General features: G+C 45.3%; 1 protein-coding gene across 4 annotated transcripts in view; it reads left to right on the top strand.

The window, feature by feature from the left end:
- PLEKHG4 (pleckstrin homology and RhoGEF domain containing G4) overlaps positions 1–17,472 on the top strand; it is an 85,677-nt gene that overhangs the window by 41,584 nt on the left and 26,621 nt on the right. For all 4 annotated transcript variants that reach the window (XM_071440590.1, XM_071440591.1, XM_071440588.1 and 1 more), the window contains exons 9-13: positions 70–168; positions 1,069–1,217; positions 13,996–14,134; positions 16,484–16,606; positions 17,119–17,310. In XM_071440590.1, coding sequence (XP_071296691.1) covers positions 70–168; positions 1,069–1,217; positions 13,996–14,134; positions 16,484–16,606; positions 17,119–17,310 — 702 coding nt within the window. The remainder of the gene's footprint in view (positions 1–69; positions 169–1,068; positions 1,218–13,995; positions 14,135–16,483; positions 16,607–17,118; positions 17,311–17,472) is intronic.

Here is a 17,472-nt window from a genome sequence, read left to right on the forward strand (position 1 = left end):
GCAAGCCCAGAAGACCTTTCCTGTCAGCCGTGAGACAATAATCTCTGCCTTGGTCTTTTCTTCTTGTAGAAGCTGGAATACTTGCTACAACAATGCCAGGGTGTTTGTGCCTTCCTTCAGGGAGCTATTAATAAAGTGGAATCCACAAAATTACCAGGAAAGGCTGAGGTAAGCATGTTGCTCACCTTGGATCAGGGGTGGACCTGAGACAGAAAGGAGCACGAGGCTGGATAGCTGCAGAAAAGCTGTAGCTTTGAATTTGCAAGCTGTAGTAGCAGGGTTTCCCAGTACTAGTAGGAGCTAGTCCAAAAGAAGTGATAGAGGCTTCAGTGGGTTTGGAAGCTGATTGATTGTCTGATTCCTCAGAGTCACCCAGGAGATGTTTCCAGCTGGGCTTGTTGCTGATGGGTGCTACCTCCAGCATTGGGGTGCATTCTCAGCAGCTCCAGAGCTCTGTAGCTGGTAAAAACTTGGGTGTGGGCAAAGTTTGGAAGTGGGCAAGAAGGGGAGGGGACAAAGAGACAAAGACCAAGCCTACGTGGTCACAAACCTTCTATTTCTCTTCTTGAGAAGCTGCTGTATCCCTGACACGGTAGGGAATTGCTGCCAGCTCTGAATGAGGGTGCCAATAGTAAATGATGGAGGATATGGTAGTGGCCTTCCTGCACACATCTGTATCTCCACAAACCCTTCATGTGCACCTTGTCCCGAGGCTTGGAGCCATGCAGATCCAGGCTCCCAGAGCAGTAGGAGCTAAGTATGTGTGGGAAGCATGGCTGGAAATCTGTTTTTTCTATGCCCAGCAAATGAATGGAAAAACAATTATGGGAATTGGGTTACAATTTTAGCCTGGTGGGGAAGGTATCAGGAGCATAAGGAGCACTGTTTATCACTTTAGACTTATCAGGCTGGAGAGAAACATTTATGGGAACCAACATCCCCTTTTCCTAGAGTGGGCCCAGTGAGATGTGGTTTTGGTGTGTTTTGGTTTAGGTTCCGGTTTTTGCCTGTTCCCTCATTGCCTGTAGATTGCAATATCTGCTCACCTCACTCTTGTGTTCCCTCCAGGATGCAGCTGTGCTGCTGAGGAATTCAAGGCAGTTGATGAAGAATGTTCTTGAAGATGCAAGTTTGGTCAGGGTGCAGCAGGAGGGCGGAGCGCTCCTCGCCAGACTGGGGAAGGAGGCGTCCTGTGTCACCCTTACCCAAGACTACAGGTGAGCCCCCAGACTGGGAGAAGAGGAGATGGGGATGAGCAAAAAGCAGGTGATGGGAGTCTCCCTGAGGTGCCCCATCATTTGTGCAGGCTGGAGAACAGCTTTGTGTAGCAAGGAATTATGTTAAAAACAGTAAAGGTGAAAAATGTAATGAATTTTATTCTAATCTTGATTGCTTCTTCCCCAGTCCAAGAACTTCTTCCCCAGTCCAGGTCAATTCACTTAGATGGTTCAACTTCCTTTTTGAAGCCAAATCAGACTTATCTTCTGTAGTGGAGAGAGAAGTGGATATTTTGAGTACCTGTAAAACACAAGCCTTAATTGATGATAGCAGTGATGAATGTTTAGGTGCAGGCCATTATCGCTGTGTGATTTCCTAAGGCACTCCTTGTGCAAGGGGATTTCCAGGGACCTTAGCTGGGAGGAATGCTTGCTGGCTGAGGCAGGCTCTGATCTCCTGGCACATTGGTACAGTTTGCACAAACAAATACTTACTGCCCATTTGTGGGGTCGGTATGAGAAGCGAGGATTGAGAGAGCCCAGCTGTTTGACATCCCCAGGGCATTGCACAACTTGTGTTTGTGCTGTTAAAACACCTGAAGCCTATCAGCATGGGAAGGCCTCTGTGCTATGTGCTGTGCAAACAGCAAGGTAGAAAGGCAGCCTTTGCAGCCAGGAGCTTGCAGCTCAGTGTGAGATAAGCACTGGCATGTGGGTGCAGGTGAGGGCACGGGGGGGTGGCAGGGTGGTGTGGAATAGCTCTGTGCACCCACAGCCTTGCTCTGGTTCAATTTCACGTTGCCATCACAAGCTGGGAGGTTTGAAGGGAGGGAATCAGGAGAAGATAACAAAGTAGTTATGGAGTATCTCAACCAAACACTGTGAAAAAAACATTTCTCTTTTAAAATTCAGCAAGTGGATGACAGTGCAAGTTGCTGCCTGTCACTGGAAGAAGAGGATCGACATTTTGGTGCAGAGAGAGGAGCATGAGGGCAGGCTGTGTAACTGTTTCTGTTCCCTGCTTGCTGTGGCTCCTGTCAGCAGCTCTGGCAGACTATGCAGACACAGTTCTCTTGCTGAACTGGTGAAGTAATCTTGATGCAATTTTGGATTGAATTGCTACAGTATAAGCTTTTCATTCTCACATGACATGAGAAGCACAATAATGTGGGGTTTTGTGCTTTGTTTAGTTTTTTTAATTATTATTTATTTTATTTTAAGTAACATAGCAACTTTAGAGTTCTAGGAGAATGGGAAAATGTGCATGAGTTTTATGTTTTGTTTTGGTTTTAAGCTAAGCCTATATTTTTGTGCAGGGAAATGATCAACTTTGAAACCTGATCTGACAGAACCCCTAAGGATAATTTACTGCTTTGATTACTTTAGCAAGGGCAGGGGTGGGGGATACACACAGAATTCTTTGATTGTACAGTGTTTGGGTGCATGCTGAAGCTGTGTAGCATATTCTCTGCTTAATTCAGGTTATATTCATTGTCTGCCAGTATGAAAAGAGACTGTATGCCATGGCTCAAATATATGTGGCTTTCTCCAGCTTAAGGAGCGTAACTGAATATAGCAGGAGAAAGTTATTCTTTTCTAGGCTGTGGAGTAGTTGCAGAAACTAAAATCCATGCAGTATTTAAGTTTTCATCTAAGTTGGGGCAGAGGACTAAGGAAGTCCACTCTTCTTTGTTTCAGGATCCCTTTAAATGGGGAAAAGAGCTCTATCACTTGGCTAGAGAACTCTGTTTAAGGCACTGTTGGTTTTCGGTCCTCCATGGCTTTGCACTTACTCCTTTCCTATCTGATGTGCAGATATTCAAGGTTCTAAGCTCTGCTAATATTGTAAAGATTATGATTTTCCAAGGCTTCTTTAACAGATATGATCAAAGCAGGATAGAGACAAAATACTGCAACTGGCCAACTAAGCTAGCATGGAGTGGCTAGTGATGTATGTAGGTCCAATATTTGATTTTCAACTGGTGATATGTGAAAATGGAACAGAACTCCCTTTGTGTGTGCACTCAGCAGAGCTTGTGGCACTGCTGCTCTGAACTTTGAATTGTAAAATCTTGATCAATGCTTAGCAGCCTAATTCCACACCCATTCTCCCAATACTTGAAATAAATTATTTACAAAAGCAAGTCAAATGGCTTTACTCTTCTAAGTCACCTTTGGCTCTTTTGTCTATTACGTGTCCCATTGTTGTTTTTTATTGTCTCGTGTGGTACAAAAGTCTGATAAAATAGTCATGACTGCCAGGACTTCTTAGTCATAAATTGAGGCCAGTTGTGAACAGGTGACTGTCTGAATGTGCATGAATTACATATAAATAGAGAAGACAGTTTAAAGAGCAGTTTTCTGGACTTTTGGCTCCACTTAATTAAAATATGTCAACTACAAGTGAAGAACTAAAGTTAAAATTGTGTGGGTTTTTTTTTTTTTTTTAAGAATAGAGATGACATGCCCATCTGCACCTTCACCTTGGGATTAACCAAGCAAGGGATTGACTTGGGGTTTTCTTCAGGCAATATATTTTTCTAGCTGTCACAGATGTCTTTGTTGCTATTTTGTGGTTTCATTTGGAAAAAGAACACCAGGAGCTGGTAATAATAGAGATGGATGAACCCTTCTGAAAATGCCTGACCACAGGTTGGAGATAATAAGTTAAAACAGGCAAGGAAGCAGGCATGTAAGTGCAGTCAGATGTTATCTGCCAAATACCTTTCACAAGCACGAGGTAAACAAGAATTGTTTTAGTTTTTCTTTAGTAATGAAACTCCTCTCGTGGAATTGGTTGTGGAGCCTTCTCTGCTCGCTCTGACCTCCTGGAGAGCACAGCTGCCCTTTGGAGTGGCACAGAGCAGTGGGTCTCATTGCTGCTCAGGTCTGACCTGGGATTTGTGAGGCTTTGCTAAGCCAGTGGCACAGATTCCTTCCTGCAAAAGTTGAACTCATTCCATCAGATGTGGGCATGCAGGAGGGATGTGTTGTGCTCCATCCATTTGTTTCTCTAACAGTTGATTTGAGAGCTTCTGGGAGTCTTTCCTGGATGGTCTCATCCTGAGATGCTGTAGCACCACAGCAGTGGCTTTGACCAGTAACTGCTCCCATTGTGAGCTGACCAAGAGCCTTCATACTCCTTCCTCCACCAAGTACCACTGCAGAAGATAGCCTTACCCATCCAGCTGCTTGTCCACAAAAGGAAAGACAGTCTTCTCCAAGCAGGCTGGCTGGAACTCTGCCTTTTCCCAGCTTAGGAAGGAGGAGCTCAGTTACCAGAATACACATCCTGCAGGCAGCTCATTGCAGGGAGTTGGATTAGGGGCTGCGGTGTGCTCAGCTGATCCCTCTGAGATCTCCCACCTCCAGCAAGACCAGGCTGAATTTGTCCTGGAGTTGGTGTGGGTGTGGCACTCATGAGCCAGTGTATCTTTGTGGCACCTCTTGAAGTGCTGTAATGGTAGGGCTGGCCACCCAGAGGTGCCTGGGGACTGCTGGAGGTGGCATTGCCACTTGCTCACTGTTGATAGATTTAAAGCCAGCACATTTGCCTTCACACCATCCACTGCTCTGAAGGCTCAGTGCTTCTCCAGGTCTGTTAGCTGAACTCTTTGAGGTTTTGATGTCCCAGTCTTTCTGGGGATTGAAATGCAGAGCTGTTAGCCTAGCTGAAGTTCCTCTTGCTAAGTGTAGCCACATGTCACAGAGACCTCCATCACTTCAATGCTTTGCACTTTCAAAGAGGAATTTTTTAATAACCAGAGTTGTTTAATAAGGTACATAGAGTTGGTTAGCAGGAGTAGCTTTGGCTTCTGGCTATCTTGTGTAGTGATCAGCTAACCTACAGGCAACTCACTGAGCCAGCTGTGAAAAGTGGATTAATTTATTGCTGCTTCTGTAGTGGATGTCAAAAACTTACCGTTTATGATGGCAATGTCAGAGAAGCTGCCAGAAGCCAGGCAGCAGCAGTGGGAGCTCTTGCTGAGTGAGGCTGTGGTGTGGGGGTGGGCAGCAAGGCCAGGATCCTTTTAACCTGGTCTTTAGCCAGGTGTTTCTCACTGTTGTTCTCATTATTGTTACCCTTCCTGCATAGCCAACAGCTGGAAACGTGTGCTTAGACAAGTGCCCAGTGAATGCCTTTCATCCTGCAGATGTGTTATGAGTCACAAGTAGAGTAAAGAAGGTATAACCATTTTATATGAATATATAGATGGTTTTCAACCAGAATGCACCTGCCTGGCTCTACCACAGTGTTCTCACCATGGCACGGGAGTGGGATTGTGTCATGCTCTGCATGGTGATGGGCAAGATAGTCCCAAGGCTAGAGGTGAGAGCTGAAAGGAGAAAAACCTCAGATGGTGAAGGAATGATCATGTTGAGTGTTTGGCTTTGTGCACCAGGGAACCAGAATAAGCTTAATCTCTTCCCCCAAGCTCCTCATCTGAAAAGAATCTGTGCTTACTAGCTGTGAATAAGCAGCTTATAAATAGATGGAGGAGTGAATTCTCCTTTGTTTGCAGAAGGCAGTATAGTTAGTCTCTGTATTTTGAGGGTGGAGTGGCTAGAGCCAAGAGCTGGTTTTGTGAGCTGGCTATTTTTAGTGTGGCTTGGTGATCTAGTTGGAAGCCCTGGGTGGGGACCTGAGCTGAGCAGAGGGAATGGACAGTACAGAGCAGACTTCCTGAGCTGCCAGGTTCCTGGCGCTGGACCTGACTCAATTACAGTGACAGAGAGGGTGATCTTACAGCCAAAAGCCTCCATAGTTCATGTTCTGGCTTCCACACACACTACTGAGACTCTGGGTCTCCTTGAAGCTGTGGCTAGTTAACAATGAGGTGGGGTGTAGCTGTGTGGTGCTGCAGACCTCTTGTTTATGGATCTTCAGCAGGGCTCTTGCTAGTAGCAACTCCTGGGGTGTTGCAAGGCCTGCATGTGCCATTCTGCAAAGTGGTGTGTGAGCTCCCTGTGGTGGAAGTAAACCTGGATAATGTACAGGCTCTCTGCCCCTGCTGAGGGACTGCACAGCACTGTCTGAAGCTTGGGTCAGAGTCAGACTAAGCTGGTCATCCAAAATGTGGAACAGGTTGGGAGCAAGGGTAGTGGGGAGATAGGTGTCTGGTGTGTAAGTCCCAGTTTGGGCAGACTGAGATGGCTGGACTGCTTGGTTTGTAAGGTACAGCGTGTGCAATGTCAAACTGCCAGCTGCTGCCCATAGGCTGGTGGTCATAGCCAGGCAACTTACACTGGGAAAACCTTCCTGGAGGCATTATTGTCTTCTGCCATCCCCTTTCTGCTTTAGAGATGTGTATCTGCTGTGCTCTGTGTGTGCATGCTTCAGAAGATGCTAATGCTTGTGTCCCTCTCGCTGATGGCAGTTGAGCTGGTGCCTGCCCATCTTCATTCCTCTCTGGGAGCTTTGGGAGCCTCTCACGCTACCACTTGCTACAGCGCACCCTCCTAACGTGATCTGTGAGAGGCACCCTTCAGTGCAGGGTCCTTTCCATGTTCCTCCTGTGGACCCAATCCTAAAACCCTGGGACAAGATGTGTACTCAGAATACCTTTGAAGGCAGATGAAAACGTGTGCTTAAATTCTGACCTCAGAGGCTGCCATGAGAGGCCTCTGTGCTGTTGCTGGTGACACAGAAGGTGCTGACGAGCACTAAGCCTTTGGCCGAGCATGGGTGGCTGTGCTCTTCCTGGGCCTTATTTGTTTGTGTCAGGTGGAGGGAGGAGCACAGGGCGACATTTCTACCCAAACACACGCTGTGCTACTTGGTATTCATTTTGGTTACAGTCTAACCTGTTCCCTCTGTTGGCGTGGTGGTTTTAGCCTGGTAAAAAGCACTTAGGCTCCCATTAAACAAATCTCGCTGCTCCGCACATAAAGGAGAGTGGAGCTGGGGCTGTTGTCATTCTGAGTGCATGAAGTGCTGTGAGACGTCAATTGTGGCATTTGCAGAGAGCTAAAAGATTGCAGAGTTCTGTCTAGGTAAGTTTTCATTGTCCTCTTGGGCTTTTTATAGATGATTCCCCTCAGCTCCCTTTCTGTTTTTCATTTTCTGCTTATGTCCTAAATCTTCTTGGATTCAGTGAGAATTTACCCAGAAGACTCCAGTTCTGCTTGTTTTTGTTTGCAATGCTTGTCATGCCAACAGGGCATTAGGTAATTAATGACACACTGTGTTTTATCTGTTTAAAAATATTATGGAAAAAAATTGCAAAAAGTTTCCAGTATAGGATGTTAGCTGAACTGCCTGACATTCCTGCCTTAGCCTAGGCTATCCCACAAGAACCATTTTTTATATAACTGTGTTGGGATAGATACTTCTGTTGCTGGGCTGGTTAATAGCACAGCTCCTACTATTATATGGATCATAGTCCTGAAAGTGGGCAAAAGGATATATCAGTGAAATAGGGATATGGCTTTAAATGAAGTGTGTATGTATTTGAGCAGGACATCTTGAAAGCCTGGTGGTCTCAGCTTCAGGAACACAGCTCTTAGACTGGTGCATTTGACCAGGATATAAAGTATAAACATAAGCAGGTTAATGTACATTAGACAAGGTTTGGAGGTAGAAATTGTTTACAGCTGGTAGAAAATCATATCTTGAGGCTCAGTGTTCCCAGAATGATGTTTCCAAATCCTATCCAAGGCTCCACTGCACTGGGAACTGTCCCCATAAGCAGGCTACTTTTTGGTTTGGGATTTATTATAATGGGGTTTTTTCCCAGTCAGTTTTATGGATCTTACTGGGATTTTAAATCAACCAGAGTCTGAACACAGTTTTATTGTATCTGAATGTGAGCCAGGCAGAAGAAAGAAGCAAAGGTCACATCTTGGGACTGTGCTTGGACACTTATTTAACTGTGTGCATTGATCCCTTAGCTTTTAAAGGGATTTCTGAGTGTATTTCTGCTAAAAACACATTTAAACTAACTGAGCTCCAGAAGAGAATTCTCTTGGCAGTGTTGGTCTCCTGTGTTGCATTAATTGGATGGTTTTTACTTGATGGCTCCCAGGTCAGGTAACCTAGTGAAGAGGGATTCAGCCAGGTCTGTGGTCTCAGCTAGATCCACTGGGAACAGCCATCCCACAGGCAACTGCAGATTTGGTGTTTGACCTCTGTGCCTTTGTAAGGACACTTCAGGGTTCTAAAAAATGTTCCCAGTTCCTCAGATACTTCAATCAGGGAATTGAAACCACCATGGCTATTTGTGTGCTGCAGAGAATAATCAGTCATATTTATTTAGCCGTATCTGCTTTAGCTTCACCATGGCTAGTTTGAATTTTAACCTCAGCTGCATGTGAAGCTCTCAGCTCAGAGAGCAGGACTGTGCATTGGAGGTTGACCTCCTTTTATGGGATCATTACAAACATGGCACTTATGTAGGTTGCTACCAAAATGCAGTAATGACCAAGAATGACATTTCTCATCCTGCAAAACATCCCTTAGGCACAGCACTGTCCCTGCAGACCTGGAAGGATTTCTTCCAGAAGCATTGCTCAGGATGTTTTAAATGATTTGTAGCCAAGGTATCAGCACACATGATCTGGGTGATGTCCTTGGGCTAATCCATCCTTTAAATCTCATGATTTCCAGATCCTTTTCATTTTATGCTAAAACCTGTATGGACATCTACAAGGGAAGTTCAGCACCAAGAGAGTGGAAGACTAGATGAGGCTAATGTTGTAACATCCAACTGTGTTTCTTCTAAATTACAGAACAAATCAGATTAAGGATATCCGATTTTCCTAGGACAAGTTAGCTGCCCTATACTTGCCCAAACCCCATCAAATACACTACCAACATCTTGTATTTCCTTCCATCCATGAATTTTTGCCATTTTAAAATTGGCCAAGGCTGGTCCGAGGAGGAACTCTTGATTTCAGCCCCTTTGTTAGATCTGCTGTTCTTTCTGATTGTCAAAGCAGTTCTTGAAGGGGCAGACAGGAAGGTGCAGAATAGTGATGGTTCTGCTGCTCCCTTCCCTGTGCTCTCCTGTTTACATCTCAGTGACATTGGCAGGCATGGTGCAGGTAGCACCTGCTTTTGTGACTCTGCTGGAAGCTTCTTCTGTGGCCATCTATTTTTTGAAAACAAAACAGGTACTTTACTTTGAAAACTAAAGTGTAACTCTCCAAGGCTGGCTTTTTTTGAAGAATGGACTTAGACAGAAATGGTCTTTCTAAATTATAGGTTTAAAATTACCCTACCATTATACAACAGCTTGGCACTTCTCCAGAAAGCTGAAGACATTTGGAACCTTTTCCACTGAAATGATAATTGCCCAATGAAAATAGGATTTGGGGAAACATAAACTGACATCAAGCTACTCCTTTTTGCTATAAATTATATTGACTCTGCACTATTGCAAAATTGCTTTTGATGATTTGACCATGGAAGAAGACTCTTAATACCACACTCCCATATGCAGGGAAATTGCACTGCATCCACACAAATCTGAGCTGAGACTTTCCACTGACTTCAAACAGCTCTGCCTTTTGTGCTCAGTTGCACAGGCCACTATTAAAATATCTTTAAAGTCCTTAACAGCCAGGTGTTTTCTTTGTGTGCCAGGATGGAAGTCACTTCTTTCTTCAACCAAATTTTCAAGCTGCTGTGAAGGTACTGAAGGACAGGAATTAAAAACTACTCAGTCTGAAGCTGAAAAAGAAATAGATATTTGTGTGAAGTATCATTTTCCCTATAAAACTCCCTGTTTCAGGATATTGTGGAGTTTACTAGTGTACTGGAAATCATTTAGGAAGTTTTTAAGATCTAGATCAGCAAATGGATGTGGGTGTGTGTAAATAGATAAACAGATGTACAGAGGTTTGGGAGAACACGCTTAATGCCCAGTGGATCCTCTCTGTGAGCACTGAAGTGCTCAAGTGAATCAAAAAACCAAACTTTCCCATGGACTGTGAGTGATTTCTTTGTTGGGCTCAGTTTGCCTACCTACTTTATACTACGGCATGGAAAGGCTTATATTTTCCTCTGTGTAGGAGAGTAAAAGATGGATGTTAGTCAGAGAGGCTGTCCAGCTGGTAAAAGTGAACTGTCAGGGGCTGACAACATATGAATGGAGTTACCTTGGAGATGCAACAGAAGACCAACAACTAGACATTGAGGGTTTAATGAATGCCTGCCAAGTGAGGCAGAATGTGTGAAAACAGCGTGGCTGGTCTTTGAAAGAGCTGAGGTGCTGAGATGCTGCAGGAACTCACAGAGGAGCAGGAATGGTGTGAGGCCACACCTGAAGTTGTCTGGGGACTCTGAGCCCAGAGGAGCTGTTTGGAAATATTTTTTCTGTGCATGTTGTTTCAATCGCTCAGGAAACCATTGGCAGGACCATGAGAAGGGGCAGCTTTAAAGTGTTGAATTGTGGCTGATAAGGGTATCAATAGCCTGCTGCAAGCATTCACAGAGGAATAAAAGTCCTTTAAATGACAAGAGTAAGGGATTTTGGCTTCTATAACCCCAAACAGCCCAAATTACTGGTAAGAGTTAATTTCCAGCCTTCTTTTGAACTGAACTCACAAAAGCATCTTAGACTGACTTCAGGTAAGTTTGAGATGCTTGTCGGTCAGTAAAGCAAAGGTTTTCTGTGTGTGTCTTTAGTAACTGGATGTCACTTTTAGTACCATTGTATCAGCAGAGACAGAGAGAGGATGACTGATTTGCATATATATGTAGATTCTGTACATCTGTAGCTGCCACATTATTTACTGAGACATGTATTTTATGATTACATCCAATGGGTAAAGGGCTCACTTCTAAACTGGAGCTCCCTTCCACCTTCTAAAAATGTACATAAAGGCTTGGTTGGATTGAGATCTTCAGAGGCAGGATAACTCCTGTGGTGGGAATGTGTGGGGCCAGAGGTGTTGTTTGGGGTGGATTTTTCTCAATCCTTTAGCTGGATACCAAGAAGTTCACTCAAGCCCCTTCTCCTGAAATGGGTTCCTCGGTCAGTGCTTGGTGGGCCAGCAGGAGAACTTCATTGCTGCAGTTTTGAACCTAACCTGGAGGGGTTTGCTGGCCATAAGGCCAGCACTGGTCTCAAGTGGTCTCCAGAAGACTGGTCTTTTCCACAGAGGCTCAGTGAATTAGCCTCTTTACACAGTGACTTTATGGTGCACCTATTTCTGGTTAAAAAAAAAATTGAAACGTGGGTTTTTTTAGCCTTTTTTTAAAATCACTTCCTATCCTTCTTCCTTGAGGGTGATTTTTTTCCTGCCCATAGTTGCAGTGTTGTCTTCAGGGAAGCCTGTGTTTTGTGCCTTTGGGAAATGTGCAGTCTGCTCTGCTAGAATCTGTAGTATTTGTTAGGCCTTGCAGCCCAAGTTGCTACTGATTCCTGTCAAGGAAAACTGCTCAGACTTAGGACAATGGGGGGGTTGTTTCCTCTGTCAGGTATGGAAAGGGGCAGAGTGGGATCCCTGGCTCCCATCCCCTAATCAGATCATACTCCCTGCTAGGTCAGGCAATGCCAGAGCTGGAACCCTTGTCTCAGGTCCCTGTGTCATCAGGTTGCCATCTGACAATACCACATTAAGTGCTGAAGCCATGGATGCTCATTTGTCACTGGCTTGGGTGGACATAAGGACTCCTATTACAGAAAGGTCTAGCAGGTCAGTCTGGCTTGCTGATGAGTGCCATCAAAGAAGTAGCATCAACACCAAAGTGATTTCCATGGAAGCTCAGGGAAAGGTTTGAAAAATATTTTGCCTCATGAGGGGGTAATTGAAAAGGTTTGCATATAGCAGCCTGGAATGCCTAAAGTTATAGGTGCTGATTGCCTGTGCCAGCGGGAGGAAGAGTGTTTGCTGTATCCATTTCCTGAGTGGATGAGAGCATTCATGCCAGCAGGGAATTCAGCCCTGTGGGAGTAAGGCCAAGGGGTGTCTGCCTGTCTGGCCATCAGTATGCTGGAGACTTACTCAGAAAATAGGACTTGACAGATACGCTCTGCTGCACAAAACCGAGCAGCATTAATGGTGTTGCCAAATTTAACTTGCAGCCATCGTCCAAACTGTTTCTCATTAGCTGTCCCAGCTGTGTCACTGCTGCTGACGGGAACTGGCCTCCACAACCTGCTCTGTAAACACTTTCCAGAGCTCAGCTTGGACAATGATTATGACTCTGCTGCTGTGAGTCTCCTGGGTTGGATCTGGGTCTGTCCATAGGAAAGGATTACAAAACAGAAGGCTCATATCATCACTGTTTGTTTATGGCAGTTTTGGGAAACGCCAGAGCAGCGTTACAGCTTGGATCTTTCCATTGAAGCCTGCAGATTCTCTGCAGAGGACCTGTCTGCTCTGTACTGCAGTAGCACTGATCTTAGTCCAGAAACTATTTGGGTATTTTTGGCTGCACTTTGGAGAAATTCATTCAGTCTAATGGCATTTCAAAGAGGAAAAACAAAAGTATCTAAGAGCCTGAGGTTTGAGAAGTTGGCTGTTGCACACTGGGTGGAATTCTGAATGGAAAAATAGTGTGGATTTCTGCTATGCAGAGCTGCTAGTCCAGACCTATGGCGCTACCTCGTGTCAATTAAAACTACAGGGTGGCTGCTACTAAACACTCACATTCAGTTGCATTTCATAGGTTCAAGTTTGCCTGTAAACCCAGACAGAAATAAGCATGTATACTGAATTGGTTTGAATTACTTTCCATTAGCAATATTAGCTACCTATTTTGCAAGTGCTTTAGATAATTTTAATAATATAATAATTTTAATAATACGATAAAAAAGCCACGCTCTAATAAGTCAGAAGGTTGTAAGACAATGAAATGAAAATTGGTTTAGGGTGAGTACAGGAGATGACCAGGCAACTGAACATGCCAGTGTAGAGCACAGCTGAAGGAGGCTGTAATGTTTTCTTGTAGCTGTCTCTTGAGCCCCTAATTGTAGGAGGGGAAATCTAGAAGCAAAAGAAATACAAGAAGAATAAGCTTGAATGCTCTTCTGTCTCCTGGATCCCATCTGTGATTCACCCAAGCCTGTGCTGGAGAGGTGTTGCACACATCTAAAATGAATTTGCTAATACTCATCATCTTACCAAGACTGTGGTTGCAGCATCTGAGGGCACTGGGCTGCATCCTGACCCCTCCATGCTTGCCTGTGTGCTGTGGGCAGGCTGGCAGGGAGAGTGCCTCCTGGTTTGCCTGCTGGGCTTTGGTCAGCACGGCTGCCTGTGGGAGGTAGGGAGCTCAGTCTATGAATCTCTTCAGCACAACACTGTAAAATCTGATTTCTCCTGGCACTGAGTTGTTGTACACTTTGCATATTTGTTTGGCTGGTGGAAATCCTGACAGTAAGTGGGGCATCAGGCACTTAATATTGTTGTTGTCACTCAGGAGAGATTTGCTTACTAGTGGTGGCTTATTTACTTAATTAAATTCAAATGGTGGTTTTAGACACTGAAACTGCTTGACCCCGTGTTTTGTGAAAATCCATTGATGCAATGATCTGTGTTTATGAAAAGCTGAAAGTGTGAGAAATATGGTAAATCTTGCAGGGAGTCTGGCTGGGAGGAGATGCTCTTGTCTTTCCTGCCAGGTTACCTGCATTGGGGTCAGAGTGGTGAATCATGGTAATGTGCAAGGAGCAGCAATATTCTCCCCTGTTCTCCATATGGAGATGGCCTATGTGGGTTCCATGGGAAGGATGACTGGAGTGCTGTTGTTGGCCAGGTTGTGTTTGCATGAAGTGCTGGGGGAAGGACCTAATGCAAAAGCCTTGAGCAGCCCTGTGTCCCCTTGCAGAGATGCACTCGACGCTGCCAGCGTGCTTTACAACCAAGTTGATGAGGGCGTTCACCGCCTGGTGATGCTGTCAAACAAGCGCATCCAGGAGCTGGAGCTGGTGATGGAGTTCGAGAAAGTGGAAGAGTGTTTTAAGGAGGTAAGACCTACCTGTCAGTTCCAGTGGCTGCTGCCCTCTGACTCTGTGTTCCACAGCAGGCACTCGGCCTGTTGATCTGTTGTGTGAAGGTGTACAGTGATGCTTGATGCTTAAAAAGAACGGCTGAACATAAGAATTTGAGATAGAGTTTCAGCAGTGCTGAGAATCAAGCCACTTATTTCCCTGGTATCTCTTGATGCCAAGTGAAAGTCCCTTGGCTTCTCTCTAGGTGTGGATTAGTCAAACCCCATAAACATCTGTGAAGTGGCTCATAGGTAAGCCATACACTTGGAGGTTGGGTGTCTTTTTTGACCCTCTCATTGAGACTGTTGATGAAGTATTCTTCATACTTCACCTTGAGAAGCAGCAGAGTGATGTCAACAAGCTGCTAAGTCTGGGTGTCCCCTTTGGGCTATAGCTCCTGCAGGGTCTCCTGACATTCTATTGCAGAATATCCCTGCCCCACACTGGCTGCCCATCCCTGTTGTGTACTCTGTTGTTTAGATTCCTGTGCTGTTCTCAGGTCCCTGATATCTGATAAGTCCAGGCACACTCCTTCCCCTCTGGGTGCAGCTCGGTTTGCCTTTGAGTGCAGCCCTCTCTACAGGCTCCAGGAAGGGAACAGCTTCTTGTCCTTAGCCCAAAAGCCATGCTCAACCTCCCACCCTCTGCACTTCTGTGGGACCTTCAACTTCCCTTCATTTAGTGCTTGTTGAAACTCTTGACAGCCATGGGATACCTGAAGCAAACAGGCACTGGCTTTCAGAAACCTGTAGCCATGTTGATAAAGCACCTCAAAAAGTCATAAAGCAGCTCACCTCTGAGCATCCTCCAAGAGCTGATCAGTCCTTTCAGTGTTGCAGATCCCAGATGTTCCATGTTGCAGATCCCTAAGCCTGAACTCAACGCTGAGATTATGGAGTTGCATGGTTTCCTGTGCTGTAACTCATCAACAATGAGAAGTTTGTTTGTCCTTAAAAATCATGATTAGGATCCGTTTCACCATTGTTGTTCTGGGATTCTGGGCTCCTCTCCTCTAGTGGGAACTGGATTTGCAAAGGAGGCTGCAGCCTACCTAGTGTTTTCACAGGCCAAGGTGGATCTGGGAGTTTAATGACTTCCCATTTGCAGGTAGACACTGGGGCGCCATGCAGGATGTGCTCGGGACAAGAAGTGTGTTGCAAGAACCTGGTAGAGACTCTTGTTAAACACACAGGTTCCTAATAACTAACAAAAATGAAAAAAGGCACAAAAGCAAGCACTGCAACCTCTTTCTGCTTTAAGCTGAACTTTATTTTTTTGTTGAATTGAGTAACACTCAACTGCTCCTGTGTTACTTTGCTTGTAGATCACCAGTGGTGGCAGGGGCTGCTCCTGCTGTTAAGCCTGCCTGGGAGCTCTAGGCAGCAGCAGTGTGCCTCTCTGCAGTACTGAGAACCCACCACCATCTCTTCCTCTTGCCTGTGGGCTTGTTCCTTGTAACCTTCTCACAGTCCACAAAACTAGGAGTTTGTCCTTGACTCTGGGGTTGAGTTGGGATATGGATTCAGGTGACATAGGAAAACAGGATGTGTGGGCGTTAGGAAGCACTTTGTCTGTCCCTTCCCCCAGGTGCACCTATGCCTGGAGCATTGCAGACAAGTTTACCAGCCTGTTTTTAAAACCTGGTGATGATGGAGGTGCTGTGTTATCCTGCCTGCCCTCCTATGACTGCTTTGCTCTTAGGATGCTCTTAGTTAGTCAGTCCTCTACCCCTCTTTGAGGATATGGGCTGATAACTGCAGCAGTAGCTGGGCTCCATTGAGGAACATGCAGTTGCTGCTCAGCTTTGTGGAGAGCTGCCTTCAGAAAACCAGTAGCTGAGAGTCCCAGAGAACCATGGAGCATTGCAGATGGGAAGAATCCATCAATACATTCACACTGACATGGTTCATGTCCTACCAGTCAGAAAAGGGAAGTGATATAGGAAATCTGGCAGCAAGGAGATTTGATCCCAGTTGGGGGTAACAATAATAGGAATGTCAGGCCAGTCTGCAAGTTGCAGAGCTTGCTTTAGACCATGGCTCACCCAAAACAGAGCCCAGGCAGCCACTTGCCCTGTTTATGCCTAAGGCTAGTGAGCAATAGCAGAGCTTTTCAATTACTCTGTAACCTGAAGTGGAAAAACTCTGAGCAGGAGGCTCAGACTGAAATGCTGGATTGGGGGGGGGGGAGAAGTCTACACTCATTCTTTCCAGTAATGAGATGACCAGCATTATGAGAGGAGTTCCTTGCTCTTTCCACATAAAGGCCTACATTGGTGAGTAGCACAGGGTGACTAACAAGCAGGGCTTATCCCTTTTCTTCTAGGTCAGCAATTGGATTGAGAACGTTGGCAGAAAACGGCTAAAGGAAACTGTCAACCTGGATGATTCTTTGGAGATGCTGCTTCAAGCACAAAAGCAGTTCAAGGAGTTTGATCTTGTTGCCAGTGTAAGTGTTGTCAGATTGGAAAATGATATTCTCCAGCATCTGAGTTGGTAGCATGTGTGTCTTGTATGTGCTCAGCCAAACACATGGTGCTAAGAGGGTTCATCACCAAAGTGTGTGTCATTCCCTCTCACTGCATAGTCTCCCTGCTCTCCTTTTGCAGACAAACCCACCAGCTCAACACTTAGTAGATGGCATTTACCAGTCTTGGGGAAAATAACTACTGGGTTGAAAGATGGATCTTTTTGTTCCTCCTTTGATGCGCTTGTAACACTGCCTTTTTCTGATGCTGACTGAGCCATGGTCTTGCTGTGTAGGCCTTTACAAGCTACTGTGTAACAAGTGTAAATCATGAGATCAGGCTTCAAAATTCTGCTGTAAACAAAGACACCCCTGCTCATGTGATTTGAGCCTTAAAAACCAGTCTAGTTAGCCCTAGCTGCTAATGGCCTTGAAGACTACGTAGTGTTGATTCCAGCTCTTTATCCTCATAAGCAATACCTTTTTGTTTTCAGGAATATTGCAGAAGGGGACAGGAAGCATTAAAGAAGATGAATCAATGGGAAGACCTTTCCTTTGTGGATGTGCATTCTTACAGGGTAAAGCTGCAGACCTATGAAGATGAGCTGGAGGATTTCTGCACCCAGCTGGATGAAACGAGGCACCGAGTCTGTGAAACAGTCAGGCTATATGAATTCTTTGACAAGGTAAGACAAGGCATCTGCTGCACAGAGGAGGGTGTAAAAGTCTGCTTGGACTCAATCCAATGCTAGATTGTTTATGAAAGGTGTGAAATGTAGTATTTGCTCCATCAGGGAGCTGGATCTATAACCTGCAGCAGTCCCCTCATGCTCATGTGTCTGCAGTGA

This window comes from Agelaius tricolor, unplaced genomic scaffold (assembly GCF_023055355.1).
Source record: "Agelaius tricolor isolate 1412-34295 unplaced genomic scaffold, bAgeTri1.0.p SCAF_15, whole genome shotgun sequence".
NCBI classification, from domain to species: Eukaryota; Metazoa; Chordata; class Aves; order Passeriformes; family Icteridae; genus Agelaius; species Agelaius tricolor.